We start from the raw sequence: 27,155 nt of genomic DNA, 5'->3' as shown, positions 1-27,155 counted from the left end.
GATAGATATGTATTCTAGATATAAAATTCTCACACCGGTAAAACTAATTTCTTAATAAGAAAACAATCTGGTATCCAAAAACATAAATTTAACTGTCAAAAACAAGAACTTCAAACTACTCAAGGGAACTCTTCTACACGATAGCATTGGCAGCACTTGCAATCCTTGGCCAAAGATCAGCACACTCTTTCCCAATTGGCCCTGTGATTGCAGATCCTACAAGACAAATAGAGCACACGATAAGCATAAACATCAACAGCTTGCTAAATCTGTTTCTAGTAGAAACTAATTGACATACATAACTTACCACCCCGAACCCCATCAACTAGCAAACTATGTAAAGATAACCAAAGGACTTGTGGAGTGAGAGACAAATGGCTCAAGCACATAAATAGAAATAGCTAAAGGCATTCAAGTAAAGCTAGTGACTAAACAAAAAGAAAGTTATTCAAGGTAATCTGGTCTAGGAAGGTAAGTAAATATATGTTACCTTTCATTTCTCCCTTGGGGTTCACAATTACACCAGCATTATCTGTATAAGAACAAAAATCAAAGGATCAGATAACAAGTTTTTATTTTTTTTGATGTATGTTGTAAGATACTCCTACATATTCCTAACGTGACTTCGCTAAAGAACCTCAAAAACAGGAGTTTCTTCAACAATTACAAGTAGCTCAGCACAGTATAATACACGAGAGCCAAAAAGTATTAATCCATCATGGGGCCATTCGGTAGAGTGTAGAAGAATAGAATTGAATAAGGTGTACTAGTAATGCTGGGATGATGAGATTAGTTATGATGCAACTACTTCCTATCTGCTGTTTGGTTTGACGTACCATGGACAGTTTAATCTTTACCCAGGTTTTGCTAAATCCATGGGTTTTATGTAATAGTTATACACCCTATAAAACTGAATAGGTATTAGTTATACATAGGCTCAAAATCCTACCAAAGGATTGAATAATACCGTGTCTAGAACATGTATTAGATTCTATAATACATCCTACCAAACAAGCCCTAAAGGTTCATAAGTCATACTCAAGACTCTGTTTTTCATTTGTTAATGATCTGTCTATAGAGTATATTTTCCAGCAAAAAGTAATCAATGATTTACTCACAATGGGCAGAAGTTATTTCCTAGCAAATGTACAAACTCTTACTATACATCATTTGCTTCAAATACCACCAAGACGTTCTGATGGTTCAACACTCGGAAATACATTACAAAACACTATGCTCCTAAAGAATCCTTCTCCTTGTATGATACACATGAGTAAAATAGCTTAATGCTTATCTCAACACTCTAAAATGATCTCTAAAACATGATTATCAAGGTAAATATTCTCAACAAAAACGCATAGCAAAAAACACCATAGTAGAGTATCATTTAAAAAGAGCAACTATAATTTGTCTTTTTTAATTGAAAGATGCATAACTAGGTAACAGAATACAAATTCTAGTGATACAACAAAAATCAATCAATGATTTGCAAATATACCTTCAAAGTACATGAAGACACCGTCCTTTCGGCGCCATGGCTTGCGCTGACGAACAATGACGGCAGGCATGACCTTCTTCCTGAGATCGGGCTTACCCTTCTTCACGGTAGCCATGACCATGTCACCCACACAGGCTGATGGCAACCTGTTAAGCCTTCCCTTGATACCCTTCACCGAAATGATGTACAAGTTCTTTGCTCCGGTGTTATCAGCACAATTGACGGTGGCTGCCACGGGTAAACCCAGCGACATCCTGAACTTGTTCCCCGCGGAACCTCCGCGACCTTAATATACATTTTCAGAAATCGAATCATAAAATTAGATAAGTAAATTAAGACTAAGTGAAGCTATAATAGTAAAACGATCGTTGCGATACCTCTCTTCGACATTGTCGCCGGTCTTGCTCAGCTGCTCACTCTCTACCTCCAAAACCCTAATAATGAGAGGAATGGCAGCCGAATGCGTTAGGGTTTTATATGCAGCTTAACTTACTGGGCTCTGGTCCATTGCAGTCTCAAGCTTGTTAGGCCCACTAGTTTATTGAAATTCAGGCCCGTTTGGCCCAATGTAAGAACATTTTGATTTTTCTTTCTTCGACTATTTACTATCCATGATTAGAAAACAATTACTTATAAAACTGATAAAAATGAAATCTTAATTACTTTGAATAAAGTGAAAATTTACATGCCATTTACTATTATTTTATATTACATAAACAAAAGAAAAATGTATTGATCAATATATAATATTGACAATAATATACTATTATGAAGTAAATTGTATCACTATAACCATATATATCGTTTACACTATATTAAACGCTAATTTTTAACGTGTAAATGATCCATAGAGTAGTACTTTAAGTTGTTACTTTTGTAAGATGTTTACTATAACTGTGTAAGTTATTTATGCTACACTATTGTTTGTGACATTAACATCTTCTTCTTTTTTCTTTTTTTTAGCTCCAGAGTAAATGTTTTGAAATTTTAATTTATAAAAAGAGGAACTTTCGCAAATAGTGTTTGTATAATTTGCGGATTTATATGACTCGCAGGTTTGTATTATCCGCGAGTACATTTGTATAATTCAGTTATTTTTGTATAAACTCAAAATAATAAATTTATACAGTTACAAACATCAGAAGTGTAAATAGTTATACAAATTATATTATACAAATTCTAAATTATACAAAAAGTTATACAAATTTCGAATTATACAAAAGTAAAAAGTTGAACCACGTAATTATAGCTAAAAGTTGATCACGAATTATAATTAAAACAAACTATAGCTATATTAAGTAATTAACTAATATATGTTTGCTTATACCCGTAATTTTCCCTTATAAAAATTGAAAATTCATGAGTATGTTTTGAGGTAATGCAACATAGTCAGCCCAGCCCAATACTCCTCTTCAGTCTTCAGTCTTCACCCCCTCCGAATTTCCTAAAACTTTCTGCTAATACAAAAACAAAAAAAATGTATTCTACTCATGTCTCCTCCTTTATCTCCATTCCATTTCCTCCATCGAAATCAAAAACTCACAAACTCAAATATCCTAAAATTCTTCATACTAAGCTATGCAGCTCAACTCCAAGAATGTCACTTAACCAAAACTCAAACACTAACCTCATAAACACCATCACTAAGCTTCTATGGGGTCCATCACTCCCCCCACAACTCCTCATCTCCACCGTCCGTTCAACCTGGTCCGCGGCGTGGCAGCTCATGATGTCCCAACTCGCTCCATCAGACCCAACCGGATCCTATACCCGACCCACTTCTCAATTTCGGTTATACTCCAATCCCAAATTGAAAGTCTCCCCGAAAGACCTCCACCTTTATGTGGGCCTTCCATGTCCGTGGGCACACAGAACTCTTATTGTTCGAGCTCTTAAGGGTCTTGAAGATTCTGTACCCGTTTCAATTGCTTCTCCGGGTATTGATGGGTCTTGGGAATTCCCTTTTTTTTCCGACCCGGATAAGGATAAGCTTGTTCCGAGTTTGGATAAAGCTAATGGGTGTAAAACCTTGAGAGAAGTTTATAAGCTGAGACGAGCTGGTTATAGTGGTCGATCAACTGTTCCAATGTTGTGGGACATGGAGAAGAAGGAAGTGCTTTGTAATGAGAGTTATGATATTATTGAGATTTTCAATTCGGGTTTGAATGAAATTGCAGGGAATCCTGAATTGGATCTTTCACCACCTGCATTGAAAGATGACATTCGAAAATGGAACGATATAATTTATCCAAACGTTAACAATGGCGTGTACAGGTAAATTCCCTTTTGTTTTGTGTGTAATTCTGTAGAAAGGAGTATACTTGGACTATTTTTCCCAATTTCTTGATCCGTTTCAATTTTTGCGATAGTGTCTATGTACTTGCTTACATATTATGTTAATGATAGTGGCCAAAATAGAGATGTAATGGATAAGAAGTTTTTAGTGTGTAGTTTTGGAAAATGGAGTATACTTCGATCTTCTTTTTTCCTCGTAGTTAGTCATTTCGTTTCATTTTATGTGATGGTGCGAATAGGGATAGATTTTAAGATTTTATTTTGACAGTAAAAAAATATTGTAAACATAATAGCTACTAAATGTTAATTAATGATTTTGTGTTATTACAAACTATAGAATTGGTGTAAAAATGAAATGGTATCACATTTTGGGAAGTCTAGGACGAGTGAACGTCATGTGGTTTGACATAGAGAGAGATAAAAAGTTGTTTTTAGTCAGTTTACATGCACTTTGATTAATCTATATCGAGTAATATTCTACTCAGTACAAGTACCTGACTGACTTTGCCTACCAAGATTGGTTGAATGAACTCACATTGAGTGTTGAGTATACTCGGTTGTGCTGTATAGTTTTTCTTATCAAAGCAATGCCGTTTACTTCTAAAAATCCTATCTATTCTTAGCACGATATTAGGAATCTCAGGGCTATTACTCACAATTTGATGTACAAGTTCAGAAGAACAAAAAGTAATTTGTGCGCCTTTCTTATGTTCTGGTAGGTGTGGATTTGCACAAAGTCAAGAAGCATACGATAAAGCAGCAGAGGGGTTGTTTAGAACACTGGAAATGTTGGAGGATCATTTGGGGGGATCAAGGTATTTGTGTGGGGATGTTTTGACACTTGCAGATGTGTGTTTGTTCACTACTTTGATTCGGTTTGATGTGGTCTATAATGTCCTCTTCAAATGTACCAAGAAGAAGCTCATTGAATTCACCATCCTCCATGGATATCTCAGAGACATTTATCAGGTACTTAAATTCCATTCTTGCATATGTCCGATAGGAAAAAGGGCCATTTGAACGCGGTGTCTCGATCAACTAGCAGAATAGGACAGAGAAAGAGACTAAACAAATTGGAGTATTCCATTTATAGTAAAATTTTACATTTTATCTATGTGAGAAATATATACGAAAAATATTATTGAATTGTGTATCTAAATAGTTACATTGAGACCCTATTTATAGACACTACATTGGAATCCTTTTCCAACTAGGATTCCTATTCTTATTCCTATTCCTATTCCTATTCTTATTTCTATTCTAAGTAGGAAAACTTATTTCTATTCTAACACTCCCCCTCAAGCTGGTGCATACAAATCATATGTACCTAGCTTGTTACAGATGTAATTAATACGAGGACATGTGAGGGACTTGGTGAAGATATCTGCAAGCTGATCATTTGACTTCACAAATTTCGTAACAATATCTCCCGAGAGTATCTTTTCTCTGACAAAGTGACAGTCAATCTCAATGTGCTTAGTCCTTTCATGAAACACTGGATTTGATGCGATATGAAGAGCCGCTTGATTATCACACACAAGTTCCATCTTATCAACTTTGCCAAATTTTAGTTCTCCCAGCAACTGTTTGATCCAAACTAGCTCACAAGTTGCTGTCGCCATTGCTCGATATTCTGATTCTGCACTAGATCGAGCAACCACATTCTGTTTCTTGCTCTTCCACGACACCAAATTACCTCCTACTAAAACACAATATCCGGATGTCGAACGTCTGTCAGAGGGTGATCCTGCCCAATCAGCGTCTGTATATCCAATGATATGCTCATGGCCTTGATCCTCAAAGAGTAGTCCTTTACCGGGAGCTGACTTTATATATCGCAGAATACGAACAACTGCTTCCCAATGACTATCACAAGGGGAAGTCATAAACTGACTTACAACACTCACAGGAAAAGAGATGTCAGGTCTAGTCACTGTGAGATAATTCAACTTTCCAACAAGTCGTCTATACCTTTCAGGATTACTAAGTGGCTCCCCCTGTCCTGGAAGAAGTTTAACATTCGGATCCATAGGAGTGTCAACAGGTCTACATCCCATCATCCCTGTCTCCTCAAGAATGTTTAAGGCATACTTGCGCTGAGAAATAACAATACCTGATCTAGACTGAGCAACCTCAATACCTAGAAAATACTTCAATCTGCCAAGGTCTTTAGTTTGGAAGTGCTTAAAGAGATGTTGCTTCAAATCGGTGATACCATCTTGATCATTACCGGTGATAACAATATCATCAACGTAAACAACCAAATAGATACATCGACTTGGTGCAGAATGCCGATAAAACACAGAGTGATCAGCTCCACTACGAGTCATGCCAAACTCCTGAATTACTGTGCTGAACTTCCCGAACCAAGCTCGAGGAGACTGTTTTAGACCATAGAGTGACCTGCGCAATCGACATACAAGGCTACTAGACTCCCCCTGAGCAACAAAACCAGGTGGTTGCTCCATATAGACTTCTTCCTCAAGATCACCATGCAGAAAAGCATTCTTAATGTCCAACTGATGAAGAGGCCAATGACGAACGGCAGCCATAGATAGAAAAAGACGAACAGATGCAATTTTAGCCACAGGAGCGAAAGTGTCACTATAATCTAGCCCAAATATCTGAGTATACCCTTTGGCAACAAGGCGAGCCTTAAGTCGATCAACCTGACCGTCTGGACCAATTTTGACTGCATAAACCCAACGACAACCAACAGTAGATTTACCTGCAGGAAGGGAGACAAGCTCCCAAGTACCACTCTTATGTAAAGCAGACATCTCATCAACCATAGCCTGCCTCCATCCAGAATGAGAAAGTGTTTCACCTGTAGTCTTAGGAATGGAAATAGAGGACAAAGACGACACAAATGCATAATGGGGTGATGATAGACGATGATAACTTAAGAAGGTATAATGTGGGTTAGTATTTCGAGTGGATCGTATACCTTTTTTAAGTGCAAGCGGTTGGCTAGGAGGAGGCAAGTTCGCAGTAGGAGCAGGGTCTGGCGCATGACATGAATCATCTGGGACTAGGGTTGGACGTGGACGGCGATGATAAGTTAGTAGTGGTGGCACTACAACTGGAGATGTAGAAGTAACCGTAGATTCCAAAAGGTTGGCACAGGTAAAACCTGAGGTATGGGTAAGACCATAGAGACATTAGGATGATCAGAAGATGTATAGTAAGGCTGAGACTCAAAAAATGTAACATTAGCAGACATAAGGTATCGATGAAGATCATGTGAATAACAACGATACCCTTTTTGGACTCGAGAGTAACCAAGAAAGACACATTTGAGGGCACGAGGAGCTAATTTATCTTTTCCTGGGGCTAAGTTATGAACGAAGCATGTGCTCCCAAAGACACGAGGAGGGATAGGATAGAGATGTGACTGAGGAAACAGTATGGAATGGGGAACCTGATTCTGAATAGAAGAAGAGGGCATTCTATTTATCAAATAACAAGACGTAAGAACTGCATCTCCCCAAAAACGCAATGGAACATTGGATTCAAGGAGAAGAGTACGAGCGGTCTCAATAAGATGCCGATTTTTTCTTTCAGCTACACCATTTTGTTGAGGGGTGTATGGACAAGTAGTCTGGTGAATAATGCCTTGGTGAGTCATAAACTCCCGAAATTGGGAGGATAAGTATTCTAAGGCATTATCACTACGAAAAGTACGAATAGAAACACCAAACTGATTTTGTATTTCAGCAAAGAAACTTTTGAAAATAGAAAATAACTCAGAACGATCTTTCATTAAGAAAACCCAAGTACATTTTGAATAATCATCAATGAAACTAACAAAATAACGAAATCCTAAGGTGGAACTGACTCTACTAGGACCCCAAATATCAGAATGAACTAATGAAAAAATAGACTCTGAACGACCCTCAGTACTACGAGAAAACGTAGCACGAGTGTGTTTCCCAAGTTGACACGACTCACAATCTAATGTGGATAAACTAGATAAACTAGGCACCATCTTTTGCAGTTTGGATAGACTCGGATGTCCCAAACGTTTGTGAATTAAATCTGGGGAATCTGTAATGGAGCATGCTGCTAAGGAATTTGAAGAGGTAAGATAGTAAAGGCCTTGTGATTCATGTCCTGTTCCAATCATCTGTCCCGTACTGCGGTCCTGCATGAGAAAAAAATCATCGAAAAAAGTTATGCTACAATGTAGGGCTTTCGTCAAACGACTAACAGATGCTAGATTAAAAGGAGAACCAGGGACATAAAGAACAGAGTCTAGGGTGACAGAAGATAGGGGTTTGGCTTTTCCAACCCCTTTTGGTTTGGTTTGGATCCCATTGGCTAAAGTAATAGCTGGAAGAGATTGTGAATAAACAATATCGGATAAAAGTGATTTATTACCAGAGATATGATCAGAAGCCCCAGAGTCCATGACCCATGTTCCAAGAGTACTAGATTGCGACACACAAGCCGGAAACTGCCACCTCCGATAGGCGCGTGAGAGCGCGTGAGGTGGTGTTTTCCGGTGGTTTTGGCTGGGGTTTGGTCGCGGGGGCTTTCCGAGCCTCGTGGTGGTGTTGGTTTTCGCACAACACCCACAGAAAGAAAAAAGTATAACAAAATCAGACCCAACAGTCACCGGAAATTGACATAGACATACGGTGACTTGTTTGTTCTCACCAATGCTCTGATACCATGTGAGAAATATATACGAAAAATATTATTGAATTGTGTATCTAAATAGTTATATTGAGACCCTATTTATAGACACTACATTGGAATCCTTTTCCAACTAGGATTCCTATTCTTATTCCTATTCCTATTCCTATTCTTATTTCTATTCTAAGTAGGAAAACTTATTTCTATTCTAACAATCTACATAAATACCATATGTTTGTGGTAAACAGTTGGATGGTTTGGAACTGCCCAACTAAGCAAGAAATCAGGAGGTCTTGGCATTAAGAATCTAGGTCTGCAAAATAGGTGTTTACTGTTAAAATGGCTATGGAGGTTTGGTAAAGAGGGGCAAGCTCTGTGGAAGGATGTTATTGTTAGCAAGTATGGACAAACTGATTCATGGACATCCAACACTGTGACCAGCACCTATGGGGTCTCAGTTTGGAGGTCTATCAGAAATTTGTGGCCAAAACTAGCGAGGAACATATGCTACAAGGTGGGTGAGGGGACTAGGATCCTTTTTTGGAAAGACAAGTGGATAGGACAGAACTCCCTCATGGAGGACTTTGCAGATTTGTACTCTTTTTGTGACAACCCTGGAGCATCTATTGATGAGATGTGGTCTCAACAAGGGTGGAATATAACCCTTAGGAGGCTCTTAAATGACTGGGAGGTGGATAGAGTAGCCAATTTACTGCAGAGGTTGGAAGATTTTCCGGGACTCAACACTAATCCTGATGCAATCAGATGGAAACATGATAGGGATGGGGAATTTTCTGTTGGAAGAATGTACAAAAGAGACCTGGCAACACAGCCGGGGGAGATTGCTGGACCTTGGAAACAAATCTGGAAATCCAACACCCCAACCAAGATAAAGTGTTTCACATGGTTAGTGTGCAGAAGAGCATGTCTGACTCAGGAGAGACTGAAAAAAAGAGGATTTCAGATTGTTTCTAGGTGCTTCTTTTGCCATGAGAAGGAGGAAACAAACAATCATTTGTTCCTTCACTGTAGAGTGACTGCCCAGATATGGTATCTGTTTCAAAGCATTATTCAAGATCCTTGGGTGGTGCCTGAGCATACTGCTGACCTATTAAACTGTTGGATGAGAAGAGGGGGAAGTAAAACACAGAAAAAATGGTGGAATCTAGTTCCATCTTGCATATGGTGGTCAATTTGGAAGGAAAGAAACAATAGGTGCTTTAAGAATATTACTAACCCAATGCAGAAAGTTAAAGAAAACTGCATTAATACTCTATATTTTTGGTGTAAAGAAGAGGGTATAGATGATGTAAATCAGTTAGTAGATTTCCTAGGCTATTTGTAATCATGACTACTTCGCCTTGGAATTTTTTTTTGTTTGGTTGCCAGCATACCCTCATTGCTGATGAATACAACTTTACCATTCTCAAAAAAAAAAAAAAAAAAAACAGTTGGATGGTTTGGTGATATTTTTGCTACTGAAGTCTTAATCCCTTGAACTATTTGGCTTAAGCAAACTTTAGATAAACCAAAGTGGCTTAATCCCTTGTATGCAAAGTTATTCAGTCTCAGTACCTATGCTGGAGAGTAATAGTAGGTATCCGTTGAAATTGTTGCTCGCAAACTGCTCCAAACATTGTCATTGTTTTGCAATAAAACTATTTATCAAAAAGATAGTATTTGATCATTTGAACTAACAATGACAAGTCACATGTATGCTTAAGAAAGTGTTTTACTGTTGAACAGATACCAAAGGTTGCAGAAACTTGCAATATGGGGCAAATAATGGAAGGTTACTACAAGATTCTGTTCCCATTGAATCCAGGCGGAATTAATCCCATTATGCCTAGTGGTTGTGAGGATGAAGTGCTCTCTAAACCTCATAATAGAGACTCCTTGTCATTGGAGACAAAAGTTGTGCAACACTCTGTTTCTTGAATTCAAATGCAAGGACATTACACATTCTGGCATCGTCTAGTCCACAACTTTTTGTTGTCTTTTTGTGTTGTGTATATACTTATTTGAATGTACAATTGTATGTATAGAGTTGAGTGTACTTGTTGTCAACATACTACATGCCTTGGAGGCATGTAACTCCTATATCAATCGGCAATCCTACGAAAATATGGATACAATTCTTTTCTATTGATGCACAAGAAAATGTTATGTACAAACTGAATAAGATACTGAGGAATTGTTCATTCGTGAAATCAAAATTGTTGATACATGTCTTTTCTACGAAAGGGGTATTTTGTTTTCCAGTAGCAGAAGTGTTGATAATTCAAGAATCAGGTTGATTTTCTTTGCATAAAGGTAAGTTGCCCTTTTCTTTGGATGATGAACCCCAGCGAAGTTCTTGTGTTGCCATTTTGTATGGAAGTTTTGTTGGAGAGCAGAATGAAAATGTAACATGATTAATTTCAATATATAAAGACAAATAACACGGACAAAGTGACTCCAGGACCAAAACTTGTTTCCAAGGTTGAATCTATCATATTTGATCGACCACCAACGAGTAACCCTAATGTAGGTGGATTTGATTGGGGAGATGCAGAAATAGTAGTTCAAAATGGAAAGAACAAGACAAGCTGCAATAATGTAGGCATAAGAATGAGAGGGCAAAAAACTAAGAACCGAGTCTTCAAGCTAAATGCATGGTCTAGACCACATTATGCTATGGTATCCATGCGGGGGGGAACATAAGCCAATTCCTCCAGCAGCTAGTCAAATGTTACCAAAAGATTCTTATATACAACAAGGGAACAAATCTAAAGCTTATATTCGCCATAGGATCTGCAAATACAACTATGTGGGCCCTTCTGCAGTGTACACAAGTTCACCAGAACCCTACAAAAATTCTAGATAATCAGAGTCTTCAAACTTCCAGTCATAGCACCTTTCTTGATCACCCAAGGCCAGAAATCAGCCACAAGTTGTTTGGAAATAATTACCATCCTCTCCTTGCTCTGGTTCCTACAGGATAGCATGACACTTGAGTGATTAACAGCATGAAACTCGACTATGATTATCATGCATGGCCACTTAGTTGGTCGAATATTGAAAATAATAGTTTAGGCTGATTGAAGATAAATATTTTTTGATAACAATGATGTCCAGGCAAGCTAGTGCACACTTCAACAATTCCAACTATCTCCCACTGGTTTAGATACCAGGTAACTCCACCAAGGCTTAGACAACGGGGAAAAAATAACTTAAGATTTGTCTCTGCAAGAATGGACCCTAATCTCCAAAGTTTACACCCACTTCATTGACCATTAGCAGCATCCTTGGGTGCCTAATTGAAGATAAATAGAGTGTGTGATACAAAAGCAAAGTCTTTATTGAAGAATCAGGGGACACTACAGGGGGTGCTAAAGGGTTCATCATATGTAAAATGCAAAACATTACCTATCCACCCTACATTGTCGTCATTGTTCCATCTTACAAACAGTTTTCCCTAAAATTATACAGACTTTTTTCATCAAACATCATACCTTTTGGTTGAGTTATAGTCAATTATGAAGATGCCAAATAAATATGGTGTCAGAATTAAATGATCAGTCATGCTTTGGACATGTCATTACACCAATTCCAGCAAAGACTACCAATATCCTATTTGAAAATCTTCAATGCTAAAAGTTCTTTTTCTTGTTATATTCGAGAACAATAATTGGAGTATATAATAGCATATATTTTTTTTGAAAATTCAGCCAAGTTATGTTCAAATCCATGCAGCAGCTAACAACTTTTACTAGCAAAGCAAGATGGAAACTTTGATTTACAAATCCTAACTGTTACAACAACAATATAACCTTATGCTCTGGAATAACACTTACTTCTTGGACGTTTCATATTTCGGCAGGACTTGCTACCACACTGGCATTTAAATGCTTTCACTGGATGTTCGTGGTCATCGAAATCAATACCATAATCCTGCAAGAACCAATACAATGTTTGTCCAAAAAATATACTGTCAAATATCTAAAAGAAGCTTCGTGGAATGAAGGCATAATCATCCTTCTAAAAACTAGATATGTTATAAATGTTGAGACACCATTACTTGTTCATCTTTCATGTCACATCAGCAGAGTTTGACAGAGTCAACCTCTTGACTACCATCTTCTCTCTGTTGAACTTCATTGAATTGGTATGATCCATTGAACATGTTGATAAAAAAGTGCTTATTTTTTTCTCTAGGAGCATTACGATTGACCATCTTTCATATTAGTTGGCTTGTTTAAGAGTTGAGTAATTAAGGACTTTCTTAAAATAAAAAAGATATAAAACAGAAAGACAATATCCGAGAAACTAATTCAAATAATCAACTTTCAGCCCCAACACTCAAATTAACAGTTTAGTAATGAAGGTATATCAGAATAAAAGGTCCAAATAGAGCAGAACGAATATAGAAGATTCATATAGCAAACCCCAATTAGTTTGGGATTGAGGTGTACTTGTTGTAGTACTACTAATGGACGAAACTGTATTTTTCAAAGTTAAGAAGGAAGATCCTTTACAACTAATCTAATAATTTCCAAATACCTAACTGACAGATATCCCTTGTTTTCTATATTCTTTGGTGATTTTATTTATATCAAGATGCACCATATGGATAAATCACATTATTTAGACTACAAGTACTTGGAGTTGAGAAGCATCCATATTTCTTAATAAGAAAATATGGATTTTCATTCTTCACTTTCGGGGTTGGGTGGGGGTGGGGGGGAGGCATAGTTCTGGCTAAGTCATTTTGTTATTTCTGATACAAACCATGGCAAGTTCTTCCCGACAACTTGTTATTTAGGTACGTAAGCTGCCCACAATGGAGAACCTCATCACTCAAATCCAGCCCATGAGGGCAACATAAGAATGTAGCTGAAATCCATTGAACTTGCACGAGATTGCATTTTTATTTTTGTGAAATTAGCAGCATTAATTCTCCAGAAACAACCATGTCCAGATACAAATTGAACTTCTATGCATCTCTCTCTCTCTCTTTGTATATGTGTGCGTGTATAAAGAGAGAGAATTGATATATAGATAGTAGTGAATAGACAAATATCTTTAAAGCAAAAAATAGAGGGCACCACAATACAATGAGCATGTGTGAACCAGATCAAGCCTACTCACCCAAGTGAGCTCTTCCAATGCTTTAACCTTTCTTGTAGTGAAAAAAGCAAGCTGCATGAAGAAACACATGAGATATCCCAAACAAACGTTAGAATAAAGAGCTAGGAAGTAGGAATACTGAATATTGAGGACAAAGTGAAGTGAAGATTCAGAAGCACAATGTTCCTTACATGATAGTAGTGGTGATCTGGAGTCTCTATTTCAACTGGTATTTCAACCATATTTGAATCAAAACATCTGGACCAGAATAACAATAAAATAAATTAAACTGACACAGGTTAATAACATATTTACACGTGATGCAAATATCTAATATATAATGCATAGCTTTCTTTTGGCTATTCTTTTCTTTCACTTCTCCCTCAATTTCTTTTTTTACTTTACAACAAGGGAATTGAAACAAAGTGGATCCTGACATTGTAATATCATGCAAATTTCTCGTCACACAAATATGTAAGGAGTGCTTTAGAAACAAAGTAGCTAAAGGTGACTAGATGCAGGAATATGAAAAAGAAAATACAAGTAGAATTTATCACAAATGATGTGAATGTTTTATGCCTACTGAACACGAGATATTCAAGTAGTGGTTTTGCCCCACTTGCTATATGAATCATCAAATAACCAAGAAAAGAAAAAAGCTCTTCATAGGAGTTGAGAAGTTAAAATGCATAAAAGATTCAGAGTAATTTAAGTATGTACCACCTGAAAGCTGAACCACTAGTCAAAGTATTATAGCTCCTAAGAATACAAGTAAATAAATACAAATTGGTGCAAAACTGACACCCAAAAGGAAGAAGAGGTTGGGGGAGAAAATCAGCAAAAAGACAGTTAAAACATGAGACCCTACTAAGTAGACATACCTGTGATTGATAAACCTGGCTACATTCCCAAAAAATGTTGCATCCAAACAAAGCGCATCTTCATCCTTTAAGACACCCTCTGAACCCCAGTCAGCATCAAGCAGCACGGGATAAGAATGTTCCTCTCTATTGGGGCTCTGTGAAACGCGATCAAAGAGTTCCGCGTTGGTAAGAACTTCCCCAACATACTCGCAAATAAAAGCACCTCTTGGAAGATCCTCAAGGGTACGCAATCCCCACCCTTTCCCATCAGGAGTCATAAACACCTGAAATAAGTAAAACCAACAAAAAAGCTAGATGAAGTTAATACTAGATACCAAGAATTATTTTAGAAGTAAACGCTAAGAAAAGAAAGTGATTCCTAAGAAGCTCAAAAAGAAAGCAAATAAAGTAAAAGTGAGCCTCAAAAGTAATGCAAGAGTTACTACTGCATCAGCCACATTACCAAAGGCCATTGCAACCGCAATGACAAATTCTTACCTGTAACTTCCGGCTAATACCTCGCTGTACCACACGGTTCCCACACTGTTTATCACAGCGACATTTCCACCAACACTCTTTGATGAAGTTCCTCACTAGATGACCTTTACAAGGTTCGATAATATCCTCATTTTTCGATCTTTCCAATGGGCATTCTTTGCAAAAGAATTGGCAGTGTTTCTTGGGATCACGATTCATAGAAATACTCTCTTTAAGAAGCTCCTCTTTAACAAGACCTTCTTTTGTATATGCAAAATCACCACCAGTTTCATATGCGCATGCACAAGGTGTGGACAGTGACAAACAATCACCGGAGCAAGTTGAACAACTGTTGTCATCTCCAATACGAGCCAGAGAGAAGTTCAGATATGCATTCTGGAAAACCACATTATGAGCTATGTAGTTAAAGGATGGAGGAATTTTTTCATTAACTTCATTCACCAATGAAATCATAACCTCCTCTTGCCCCCTGGTTATATCTGTAACAACACACGAACCTGTTTCATCTTGAGTTGATTCACACAGAGGTCCTGGACTTTGAGAAGTAACATGTTCAAGAATATTCTGATCAATCTCTGGAGCACTACCACAGTTCTCCACAGATGCTATTTGATCAGTTGAGGCACTGTTGTTGTGACTATTACAAGGAGGGAGCTGTGGTTTCTCGGGTTGAGCCTCCCCTGCATCAAGTTCTAAATTTTTAGATCCGCACAGAGCCACTGGACTCTCAGACATAAGATGTTCAAGAATATTCTGATCAATCTCTGGAACACTACCACAATTCCCTGCTGATGTTGTTTGATCAGTTTGGGTATTATTGGTGTGACCATTACAAGGAAGAGGTAGCTGTGATTTCTCTGGTTGATCCTCCCCAGAATCAAGTTCTAAATTTATAGATCCATTTGGAGAAACTGGGGCCATGCTTCTATAACCAATATCATTTTCTGCATCCACCTTTGCAGTCTCTTGCAATTCATGATTGTACTGAGTTCCCAGTTCCAAAAAGCACTCACACATGTCTTTCATCAGCTTCGGCATAGAAAAGTTAGGGTCCAGGGCTTTGAATGGTTTTAGACATTTATCCTCCACCAACTTCACAACAGCCTCTAGACTAGGCAAATGGAAGTCTGATCTACCAAGAGCCGCGTCACAATTTATAGAGACTTTAACCTCTCCAAAAGTTGAGGAGGCAATATCTATGTTCGAATAACACACATTCTGAGGTTTTACTAGTTCATGACTTGTTACCAGTCCATTTGAAGAAGTTGGAATGTCCTTATCTGCTTTTCTTCCGCCTCTCAGTTTTGCTGCTGAGGTTTCAGAAGTGTCTGGCTGCTTTCTTGAGGCATTACCATTTGAAGAACCTTTGTCATTTGATGGCTCTACAAAATCCAAACAATGACCTTTAGAAAGGGGAACTGTAGCTAAGATGTTACTAGGAAACATCCCTAGAGACATCCACTTCAGACAAATATAAGGCTATATCCCTCTGTTTCAATTTGTTTGGTACAATTTGACTGAATGGAGTTTAAGAAATATAGGACCTTTGACACAAAAGCTTAATATGTATGAAGTACAAAAGTACCCAAGTAGCTACGAGCATTAAGAGCAAAGTAGGAAGGTAAGTATTAGGACTTTTAGATTTGAGAGCGTAGAGAATAGTATGCAGAAAGTTAAACTCAACTGCATTTTGTTGTTATGTTTTTGGTGCAATCAATTATACTCAAATGACACTGTCTCTATAATTGATGTTTTAGATTCAATTTAGATTTAGAATAGTGGAGTTTTTGGAGTTCATCTGTATATAAGGTTTAGTACTGCCCATGTACTATTGTGTTATAATACAAAGTTACCAAGTTTCAAAAAAAAAGTATTAGGACTTTTAGAATATAGAAAGGTGTCCAAATTTTTAGACTGATTATAAAAAAAATGGTGCCAAACAATTTGGAACAGATAGTTATCCTAAATAGAGCTGCGCGGTCTTCCAGAGCTGAAACATTAGCTGATACAGTGACAACTTGCCAAATACAATGGCACCATTCCAGAACATAAATTACTAAACCATTCTAGAGATGTCATGTATTGATCCTAGCCCCTCAACGGAGAAAAATCACTAGCTCTACTTGCTGCGGAAAATTTAACTAGTATGAAGAAACTATGATATGATAAGGACCATACCCCTCTATTTCAGATAATACATACCAGGGTGAATAACAGCAAGAGGAACCTCAAACTGTGGCATAGCAACAGTATATGGTTCATCCTTAGGCTTGATGATATCATGAGTACCCAACATTTCAATGTCAGGTTCAGTCTTCGGCTTTTTGAGGATTGAAGCATGAGAAGCTTTCCCAAGGACTAAACCTTTCTCCTTGGATATGATTTGAGGTGGTTGAGTTTCCTTCCCCTTGAGACGATTCTTCCGAGAATTAGCATTATTTTCCAATCTGTCAGCACTATTAGGTGAGACAGGTTGTTTTCCTTTGTTTCTAACATATGTCAGACATGGGACAGACTGGGACTCAGCTGCTGCATTTCTATTATTCAGCTGAGGGCCTTGTGAGCAACCCTGAGGATTAGTTCCAGGTAGTTCAGCTTGCTCCTCCACTTTCTTGAATGAAGTCCCAGCTGAAATAGAACTAGAATGAACTTCTTGGTGTCTTGATCGCAATCTCTTTAAGGGTCTTTCAGGCTCCTCATCCGCTGCTTCTTCCTCCAAAACCTCCTCTTGCTAGAAACATGACAAGGTACCAAGATAAGGTAAAGGGAAATGAGAAAAAACACCAATAAGCATCGACATAGAATACATATATAAAACACAGGGAACCAAAATAGAACTTGTACTTCAGTATTCTCAGGCTTCTTACTTTCTGTTTGCTGCAAAAATGAAGCGAACAACAAAAAATTCAATTCGTATCAAGTAAATAAAACTGCTTTGTCTAGAAAAGGAATAAAAAAAAAGAGGATAGATTGAACTTCTGCCTCCTCTTTCTCGAATATAGCATCTGCAAGTGCTCTGTAATTCTCTTCTTCAATAAGCTCCCAGTTCTTGTCGTACAATTTAAGAAGGTTCTTTAAGACTGGCTTCACCTTTTCTTGGGAGATTCCAATATTTTTCATAGCACGAAATGCTTTCGCAACTTTTGGATTGCTCGGCATTGTTTTTTTTTGTGTGTGTGGATTTAATAGCAACTGCCAAACCGATCAGTGAACCTACATCACCAGACTACACGTGAGCAGAAAATTAACAATTCTAACAAAGGCATTCAAACTCAAAGTATAATCTAGGCTGTTGTACAAACAGAAAGATGAGGATAACTGCTCAGACTTAATTTACTTTATAGTGTTTCAATTTTTTGTTTATCTTTGTCATTATAGTAGAATTTGAATTACATAGACCCAAACTCTCTTGTTTTACGTTTATGACTCAACAATGAGTATTATTTTGAAAGGTCCGCAAGGAAACATGACTCAGAGACTGGGATATAAAAGTGGAGGTAATACATACAGCACGGGAAGGGAAATAAACACCTGTTCATTGAGTCCTCAATGCTGCAATTAGGTTAAAATGGAAAGAAGGAATACACACTTTCTGATTGTAGCATCAACCAGTCTGTCAACCAACAAAAGACCACCCTCCCATCTCAGAATAAATAAAAGAGGAAAATCCTAGAATTCTATTATTAACCTCATAAGCTTTAACATCTGAATATTTATTTTGCTGATATATCACTTGGGAGAATCACAGTGGGCATAGCAGAAGCTTTGCCAAAAAAGAAACATTGTTTATCCAAAGAGAACATCTAGAACAAATTGTTTTTATATCCCAAACTTAGAATCTTAGATTATGGAATGCAATATGTGACTTGTTCATCGAACTGCACAAAATGAACAATTCAAAGTGTGTTATTGTGAAACAATAGATGATAACAAAAGATAAAACCAAAGAAAGGTGCAAATCATTGCAACTGATGTGGTGATTGAGAACCCTTAGTTGCAACCAATTGAAAGAAAGAAAACCTGTCTCTACTGTGTGCCATCAACCTTTGCTACTGAAGATTATTGATTTCGTACGATAAGAATGAGGATATTTGACCTATCTGAGTGATGTAAGGACCACCCTAAAGAATGAAGAAGATGAGCAAAGTATGAGTTTTCCAAGCCTATTTCATGTTCTCCTCGCCCAGGTACAAAATAGCATTATTTTTTTAACAGCGGAAAGTTAATTGTCCGTTACTTCTGTATTTCTTCCCCTGGTCCACATCAAAATAACTGGAAATCGAAATCAATGTTCAATCTCACTTGGAAATGGCAAAAGGTGTTTCTTGAATTGAATGTGAGACCATCAAGGAAAACTTATGATGGAATAAAATTGAGCCACAACTAAATTAGAGTTATTGCTTCGCACTGAAGTTGAACCCGGGCTATCTCTGATTCTAGTGGGTCATGTCTAGAACCACCAGACTATATTCAAACAGAGTGTTATCATATGTGAGAACTGTAGAAACGGTACAACTCGGAAGTGTCAGAAATTATATGAACCAAGACATTAATAAACTGTATTATAAGTGAAATATATGCAGTAAAAACAATGACAATCAAGTCCAAAAGGCATACTGTATTCCTTATTCAAATGCAATATGCATCTTTAAAATTTTCATTTAGGTAAGTGACTAACTTTCTTAAAGTAGATGTCTAATTTCCTATTCCTAATCACTAAAATATTCACCCATAACGTCTCCAAAATAATAAATTTGGCACTTTGCCAGCTACATTTATTATCTCATCAAGACAGATTCCATGAGCAAGAAACACTAACAAAACAAAACCTTTTCTGCATAACGTTGGACCAAGTAACAAAACGTCATGGAGATTTGATCATTGCACTGAAACACACACCTTAACGCTTGGCATTCTAAGGCGCCAGCTAAACAATGCGTCCTCCACTTCGTGTTGTACTTAACTTCAGGGCTTCGGCACACTTCAACCAAGCCTTACACAGAACTTTGTAAATATACTGCACCACCAGCAACCAATTATTAGATTTTGCAAGATTGACACAAATAACTCTATGAAATTTTCTAGCAATACGCATGATTTTTTATTTCTTCTTTTAATCCGTCAAAGGCATATCACATGACCAGCTTGTTTCTTTCTTTCTTTATTCAAATGATAAAACTAGACCAATATGTGAAGGCACACTTGTTTAAAGACTCAACGTTTTTCTCCTGAAAATGTTTTTTTTTTTGGGGGGTTGGGAGTGTGTAAAACTATCAAAGGACAAAAAGATGAAGATTTAAGGAAGAACTGCAACAACTCAGTCATACAGATGAACCGCAGCAAACAGTAAATGTTCTTACCTTCAGGGTCCTAAATTTGTCATATCAACCAAGAACAATGATACTTAAGTGCTTGTCACTGAATCAAAAACATATAATAAATTCAAAGCATTTAAGATTGCTTAAAAAACATTTAACACATGAAAATCAATAAACTTGAGAAATAAATTTAACAAACTAACATTCCTAATTACTTAAAACTTCAGGTGCCATGCAACTAATCACGGCAACGGGTCCACCTGGACCCATGACCCATGGAGATTTTGTAACTAATCATCTACATTTTCAAAAGAAAATTTTGAGTTCTACTGCAACACCCAAATTAGTACACCATAACTACGAGCGAGCCATTTTCAAAACCAAATGTTAACTCGTAAAATTTATATAAACAAAAAAACATGATATCAAAGTTGAAATTCTCTTACATAAAGTGGGTATCAAGCACGGCATTGTATTTCAGTACACGAAAATTAGTGTTTTACCTACCGTATAAAAATCATTGCAAAAAATGAAGGGATTTTTGTCAAATCAGAGAAAGATAGAAAAGAAGAAATGAAAAGAAGAATGGTGAGATTAACCGCGCGAGAAAAAAAAAAAGAGAAACGTACAAATCGATTCCTTTTGAGAATTTGAGAAAAAAGAGATGAATTTTGTGCAGTGTGAGAGAGAACTTGAGAAGAACAATTTCAGTCGCAGAGGAGGAGGAGCATTGGGGAGAATGAGGCTGAAAGAGCATTATAAATTTGGGCCTGCTAGGAAGGATTTGGGCCTTTTCAAATGGACCTGAAAGAATTAGTTCAATTTATGTGACACGTTCACAAAAAAAAAAAATAGTGTGATTTAAAATAAATTTTAGACATTGGGGAAGATAGAGAGATTTTAAAGTTAAGTTGTTTTTAATTAATGAAAGATAACATTCTTTTTAAGACAAACTAAAAAGAAAAAGCTACCACATAAATGGGGATAAAGAAAATATCATATTATTGAAGGGTATGATCAAAATATAAGGTTCTTTCATCTTTAATTAGAAGTTAGAGAATATTTTTTTCGTGGTAATTTTTTTATAATGTGAATATGAAATAGCAAAACTATTGGTTTCGCATTTTGTCATTTTTAACATACTTAGGCCTCATTTATTCTTCTTTAACATTGAGACGTTCGAATCTGAATGACCAAAATATTGCCTAAACATTAAATAATTAAAGTTGTTTATTTATTTATATAAAAAGCATTTGAGGACATATGTGAAGGGAGAGGAGGGAGAGGGTGGGGGGTGGGTGGGGGGGGCGGAGTGGGGGGATTAAACATATTTTCAGGTGCTCAATTGAAATCGTAGATTGAGTGTCTAGATAAATCATATCATATCTTTTATATATATATATATATAAAAGCATATATATATAAGCATATGTATAAGTATATATATATAAAGCAATACAAGCATCATGTTCAATTCCCTTTTAATTTATTTATTTCCAAAACTAGTCTACCTCTTTCATGAAAAGTTGTGACTTTAATGAAAAGTTGCGACTTTAATGAAGAGTTGCGACTTTTATGTAAAATTGCGCCTTTTATGAAAAGTTGTGACCTTTCCAAAGGGTTGCAACTTTTCCAAATAGTTGTAACCTTTCCGATAAGGCATAAAAAACATTTGTTCACACTACCCTTTATTGTCAATAAATAAAGGGATTTCCTCTCATTTTAAAACAACGAAAATTCTGAACCTCCTCTTCTTCTTCTTCTTCACAATTAAATATTTGTGTACTTTGCTCCTGTTGAGTGACTCACTGACAACATTGTTTATGTTACAGATCCTAATATGTATTTTTACAGTCATTAATTTATGCTTATGTTATTAAGGATAAATGATACGATGTAATAATTTTCATTTTCCTTTATATTATTAATGTTTGTTACTATGTAATCTTCTATGTAAGATAATATAGTGTTTTAGTTTTAATAACCGGTAAATTTTAAGTATTATTTTATAAATTCCATGATATTAAATTTTCGCGCAAAGCGCGGATAATTTTACTAGTTTATTAATAAGTTCAAAAGACTATCAATGTATTAAGCCTAAATTAAAAAAGAAATGCACATATTGAGAGTGAATTCTTTAGATGGTCAATCAAGTTTTGAGAATTGTATATAAAAATTATTTTTATTTATTTTGGAATATAATAAAATCACTATTTTTTTATAATACAACCAAAAGTATATAACAGAAGGCATACAGGAGAGTTTCAAACACATTTTCCCCCCTCACTGCTCATTAGCAGACACTGTCCACCTACCTAGGCAGTACTACAATCTCATCATTTGCCAACTGGCACTACCACAAACTATACAACACTCCAATTAAAAATTGGCATTAGTTTAATAGTTGTCTATCATAACATTGATTTCATTTAAGTTTAATCACCCCATTAAAAATGATTTTACATATCGTGATCAACAATCCCAAAATTTCTTTTAATTTTGTCGAATAAGAAAACTATCTATTGTAACATAGATATTGTTGAGAATAGAAACAATCTTCATATCAACAACCACTAAAACTGGGAACAATCTAATTCATCAAAATAATATTATGAGAAAGCAATACAAGCATCATGATGCTAGACAAAACAACTTAAATATTGGTAGCAACCTTTCAAGTTTAATAAAATAATTAGAAAGCACTATTAAAGCTTTGGGAGAGCCATACAAACTTTGTGCTGCTAGGCAAAGTAAATCGAAACATAACACTAATAACAAAAGTACGTATTTTATAAAATAATCGAGATACACATCTGAACACTCATTTATGAAAAAATGATGTTACCTGTCATAATTCATTAGCATTAAACGTATTGCCAACTATTTAGCCAATACAAAATACTTAAAAAGGAAAGCTATGTGAAATTTCCCTTTCATACAAAAAAAACAATCACCATTTTTTTCACTTTCTTCTTTGTTCTTAGCCTAATAAATACTACCTCTAGAAACAACCAAAAAAAAAAAACAAATCTACCCACCATACTTCAAAAATTCTTCCAAGAAAGTATCTCATATCTCATGGTTATTCCAATATTCAAATCATGAAAATGGGTCCATCTCAAATTCCCAAAACATTCTCTATGTTTTTCCTATTTCTAGCTTCTTCATTCCCCATTCTTGGATTATCATCAAATGAACTCACAAACTTTGTGTACAAAGGCTGTGCTAACCAGAAATTCCAAGACCCATCTGGGATTTACTCACAAACACTAAACACCCTTTTTGACAACTTGATTTCTCAATCTTCTTCCAATAAGTTCTACAAAACCACCACCGGTAATGGCCAGTCAGCAATTTCCGGTCTTTTTCAATGCAGAGGCGATCTTTCAAGCGATGTCTGTAACCATTGTGTTAAGAAAATCCCGGATATGTCTAGGAAGCTGTGTGGTCAATCTATTGCTGCTAGGATTCAGCTTAATGGGTGTTATTTGAGGTATGAAATGGTGGGGTTTCAGACGATTGGGGCTACTGAGTTGCTGTTCAAGGTATGTGGGGAAAATCAGGCGAGTGGAGCTGGGTTTGGTGATAGGCTTGATACAGCTCTAGGAGAAATAGCTAAAGGGGTTTCGAGTGGGAATACTGGGTTTTACGCAGGTGGATATCAGTCGGTGTATGTTTTGGGTCAGTGTGAAGGTGATTTAGGAAGTGGGGACTGTGTGAACTGTGTGAAAAATGGTGCTGGCAGAGCTAAAAGTGAATGTGGGAATTCAATTTCTGCACAAATTTATCTGCAACAGTGCTACATTAGCTACACTTATTATCCCAATGGTGTGCCCAGTAAATCACTATCTCCCTCAGGTAATTTTAATATTATCAATCAATAAATAATAATGGACTGAATTAAGTACAAATGGTAAATTGAAATAGATGATTCATATAGTCAATCTTAACTAGTTTGGGATTACAGTCGTAACGGGTAAAGTTGTTGTCATGCTACCAAGATCTCACGGGTTAGAGCATTAGGAACAATCTCTTGCAGAAATGCATGATAAGGCTTCGTACAATCGACCCTTGTGGTCCGGCTTTTTCCCGTACTGGTGCATAGCGGGAGCTTAGTACACCGGACCGCCCTTTTTGTGGGATTAAAGTTGTAGTGATAAAGTTACGAATTGTAAAAAATAGTGAGAAAATGCATGTTGTTTGGACTCTTCAAAAATGTTGTCGTACTAGTGTCCCATCCTCCAAGAATAAACTAGTTTTGAAGGATCAACACGCATCCCGCATATTTTTTTTGGCGAGTCCGAACAAGATAGTTGAAAATGCAAAAGGAAGGCTGCATAGATGTTCATTCTCCTGTTAAGACTAGTGCTACCAAGTAGCATTCATATATATATATTTTTCTTTAATGGGTTTCTGAGATCATTTTTGAAGTAGGACGTAATCAAATTTTGAATCTTTGAAATATATGTTGTGTTTGATGGTGTAGGAACAAGACAGAATACTCAAAAGACTATTGCTATAGTCTTGGGTGGACTGGTTGGCGTGGGGTTAGGAGTTGCTTGTTTGCTATTTACAAGATCAGCATTCAAGAAAAAGGGTTATTCTAAGTATGGAGGATAAGGTTAGTATTCCACTGCTTTTGATTGTTTTCAAGTGTTCTTTGAGTTCCCAAGAATAGTTCAACTTCAATGTTCAGAATTATAGTAGTTCTTGATACTAGAAAGTTTTATGTTTTTATTGATAATGATTAATGGTGGTGTTCGAGCCAATTGTGCACACCTTGACTATTTTACTGGTTACATGTTATCGGTTAGACCTACTATCAGAACAAGCAAATTTCTTGTAAACGAACTCAGTTTGTTTTTTCCACCTAGGCTTAGACGGGTGGAAGAAATCACCTAATATGTTTTATGCTGCATTTTGAACCCCGAGACTTCACACGACTTTCGTCCTATTTCATTGACCACTATACTATAACCTTGGATGTGCATTAGTAGAAAGATTTATGTTTGATATACTTAATAGTATGTTTATTCTGATAAGACTTGTTATTGCAATGTATGTAGGTCACATATAGCTAAAAGGAATGACAAAATGGGCAGAGATTTTGAGGTGGCTTTGTAGAAAAGACAAAGTGTAAAGTTAGGTTGCATGATTGGCCTTATATATATATATATATATACTGTAAAGAAGGAGGTGTGGTGATGAAGGAAAGGAAATTCTGCTTTTTGTGCTTTATTATGGCTCCAATTTCCCACTATTTTCCTTCTTAACCAAGTTTTGGTCCTATTTTTTCTCTTTAAAACTTTTGAAGTGCAAGTAGAAGTAATTGTGGTAAATTAAACTTAAAAAGAGTTGTTGTCTCTGTTAGACTAAAGCACTAGGCATTGATTGTAGTAGTGTTTCTTTTCTTTTTCCTGAAATCTTTTATGAAAAAAGTTATGGATAGTGCAATTGTTTTTTGTCAGGGGCGTACACAATTTTTTTTTGCAAGTGATTAGTTTTATTTAAAGAAACGAAGAAAGACAAAATCAACTTAAACGATATCTTATTCGAATAAAACACAATTCGCCATATTATTACATTTTTTCTTGACATCTTTTTTCATTTTAAAAATAATATTAAATAATAACAACAATAATTAAACATGAAAGTAGCTATGGTCCATTGGTTTACTTATCTGTCACCTCATATAAGATTGTGGATTCAATCCCTACATAGATTTATGTTCTTTATAATGATAGAAATTGACTCATGATTAAGAAATTGCAAAATTAGGATACATTGGGGCTTGATTTGCCAACCTCTTGAAGATGTCGGGTCCAAGCTAAATCTGATTATTATTTTTTCGACTAATGGTGTTCCGTGACACCGCTTCCATTAACGTGTAAGCATCCATAGCTTTTTGCACCAAAGTGACCAAATTGATGACTTCATAAAAAGGAAATATTAGGAAAAAAACAAGTAATTTTTGTCTCTTTATTTATCAAGAGTAAAGTGAAGATGTTTGGGGGGGGGGGGGGGGGGGGGGTCCTGTTTTCATTATTTTTCCCCCCCTTTAAATTGGTGACTCTTTTTTAACTTTTTTCTTCTTTTCCCACAACAGAAACTCGTTCAAGATTTTCTCATACCTGTTTGCCTTCACAACTAAGTAAAGAGAGGATGACCAGTTGAATTTATGTATGGTACAAATAACAAATGTAGTTGAAGAATTATACTATCTTTCAACTATAATGGAGGCACCAGTAAGTCAAATTTAGACGCGTATGGACAATATCTTAATGAAGTTAGGAAAAAAACATTTGAAGAGGATTAAAGTTCATAATTTGTTAATATTAATTAAATTTTATTTATAGTCAAGCGTTGAAAAAATATTTAAAATGTTTTTATTCTTTGAAATGGCAAATGATCTATTATTCCCTTGCTCTGGAAGAAAACTCCAAAGGCCATAAAAACTGAAAAGTTTAGTTCATACTGGCCGTAGGATAAAGTAGAGAGAGAGAGAGAGCGCGCGTTAATAAATAAGTGCACCTCATCACCAAAAATTGTGGTGGCACTCCTTCAAAAGTTTCGAGTTCAAACTCCGAGCATGGAACTATACCATCTTTGGTGGAAAGCCCTTTAAACCCCAAAGTGGAACTTCTTGACGCAAATTTAGATTAGTCAAACCCCAAATACCAAACAGCTGACGGAGGACCAAAAGAAAAAAGAACAAAAGGTACACCATGGCAAGGAAGCAGGACCAGCAAGATCTAAAGAGATACAACCAGAAGTCCAAAACTGTCAAATGGAAATTCGTATATCCATCAAAATTTATAATAATGAGATGCAAAGAACTGTTGTAATTTTGGCTTTACATATTTTAGTTTCCTAATTAATTCACCTCCATAAATCTACATCAAACTTAATTCTTCCACACAAGCGCATCTTTCTTTT

General features: G+C 36.3%; 4 protein-coding genes across 5 annotated transcripts; 2 read left to right on the top strand and 2 right to left on the bottom strand.

Annotated features, from left to right (window-relative positions):
* Nucleotides 1-39: 39 nt before the first annotated feature.
* Nucleotides 40-1,989, bottom strand: LOC125807960 (60S ribosomal protein L23). Its single transcript, XM_049487721.1, has 4 exons — nt 1,876-1,989; nt 1,499-1,783; nt 491-532; nt 40-216 (listed from the first exon to the last, which is right to left on the bottom strand). The coding sequence occupies exons 1-4, from the start codon at nt 1,886-1,888 to the stop codon at nt 134-136; spliced, it is 423 nt and encodes a 140-aa protein (XP_049343678.1). The 5' UTR covers nt 1,889-1,989; the 3' UTR covers nt 40-133.
* Nucleotides 1,990-2,946: 957 nt separating this feature from the next.
* LOC125807956 (uncharacterized) lies at nt 2,947-10,508 on the top strand. The gene is made up of 3 exons (XM_049487713.1): nt 2,947-3,772; nt 4,513-4,762; nt 10,178-10,508. The coding sequence occupies exons 1-3, from the start codon at nt 2,976-2,978 to the stop codon at nt 10,367-10,369; spliced, it is 1,239 nt and encodes a 412-aa protein (XP_049343670.1). The 5' UTR covers nt 2,947-2,975; the 3' UTR covers nt 10,370-10,508.
* Nucleotides 10,509-11,163: 655 nt separating this feature from the next.
* Nucleotides 11,164-20,924, bottom strand: LOC125807949 (uncharacterized). Its single transcript, XM_049487705.1, has 11 exons — nt 20,849-20,924; nt 19,801-19,918; nt 17,882-18,114; nt 17,746-17,776; nt 17,104-17,632; nt 14,902-16,283; nt 14,422-14,687; nt 13,732-13,798; nt 13,562-13,612; nt 12,268-12,364; nt 11,164-11,404 (listed from the first exon to the last, which is right to left on the bottom strand). Exons 3-11 carry the CDS (start codon nt 18,058-18,060, stop codon nt 11,379-11,381), a joined length of 2,628 nt encoding a protein of 875 aa, XP_049343662.1. The 5' UTR covers nt 18,061-18,114; nt 19,801-19,918; nt 20,849-20,924; the 3' UTR covers nt 11,164-11,378.
* Nucleotides 20,925-23,188: 2,264 nt separating this feature from the next.
* On the top strand, nt 23,189-25,648 carry LOC125807957 (plasmodesmata-located protein 2-like). 2 transcript variants are annotated; one of them, XM_049487715.1, is made up of 3 exons: nt 23,189-24,077; nt 24,706-24,840; nt 25,286-25,648. In XM_049487715.1, exons 1-2 carry the CDS (start codon nt 23,321-23,323, stop codon nt 24,837-24,839), a joined length of 891 nt encoding a protein of 296 aa, XP_049343672.1. In that variant the 5' UTR covers nt 23,189-23,320; the 3' UTR covers nt 24,840; nt 25,286-25,648. The 2 variants fall into 2 exon arrangements, with proteins under 2 accessions (XP_049343672.1, XP_049343671.1); XM_049487714.1 differs by having other exon boundaries at nt 24,706-24,872; nt 25,286-25,389.
* Nucleotides 25,649-27,155: the final 1,507 nt, after the last annotated feature.

This window comes from Solanum verrucosum, unplaced genomic scaffold (assembly GCF_900185275.1).
Source record: "Solanum verrucosum unplaced genomic scaffold, falcon-dt-bn FXZP01000183.1, whole genome shotgun sequence".
Lineage (NCBI taxonomy): Eukaryota > Viridiplantae > Streptophyta > Magnoliopsida > Solanales > Solanaceae > Solanum > Solanum verrucosum.
Note: the sequence above shows the minus strand (reverse complement) of the source record. Positions and strands in the feature narration are given on the sequence as shown.

Coding starts and splice junctions, on each gene's coding strand:
- LOC125807956 (XM_049487713.1), top strand. CDS start 2,976: ATGTATTCTACTCATGTCTCCTCCTTTATCTCCATTCCATTTCCTCCA. Junction 3,773..4,512: donor GTTAACAATGGCGTGTACAG/GTAAATTCCCTT, acceptor ATGTTCTGGTAG/GTGTGGATTTGCACAAAGTC. Junction 4,763..10,177: donor ATCTCAGAGACATTTATCAG/GTACTTAAATTC, acceptor ACTGTTGAACAG/ATACCAAAGGTTGCAGAAAC.
- LOC125807960 (XM_049487721.1), bottom strand. Junction 533..1,498: donor TGTCTTCATGTACTTTGAAG/GTATATTTGCAA, acceptor GTTCTTATACAG/ATAATGCTGGTGTAATTGTG. Junction 217..490: donor CCCCAAGGGAGAAATGAAAG/GTAACATATATT, acceptor TTTGTCTTGTAG/GATCTGCAATCACAGGGCCA.
- LOC125807949 (XM_049487705.1), bottom strand. CDS start 18,060: ATGCCGAGCAATCCAAAAGTTGCGAAAGCATTTCGTGCTATGAAAAAT. Junction 17,777..17,881: donor ATATTCGAGAAAGAGGAGGC/AGAAGTTCAATC, acceptor ATTTTTGCAGCA/AACAGAAAGTAAGAAGCCTG. Junction 17,633..17,745: donor AGAAGCCTGAGAATACTGAA/GTACAAGTTCTA, acceptor TCATGTTTCTAG/CAAGAGGAGGTTTTGGAGGA.
- LOC125807957 (XM_049487715.1), top strand. CDS start 23,321: ATGAAAATGGGTCCATCTCAAATTCCCAAAACATTCTCTATGTTTTTC. Junction 24,078..24,705: donor TAAATCACTATCTCCCTCAG/GTAATTTTAATA, acceptor TTGATGGTGTAG/GAACAAGACAGAATACTCAA.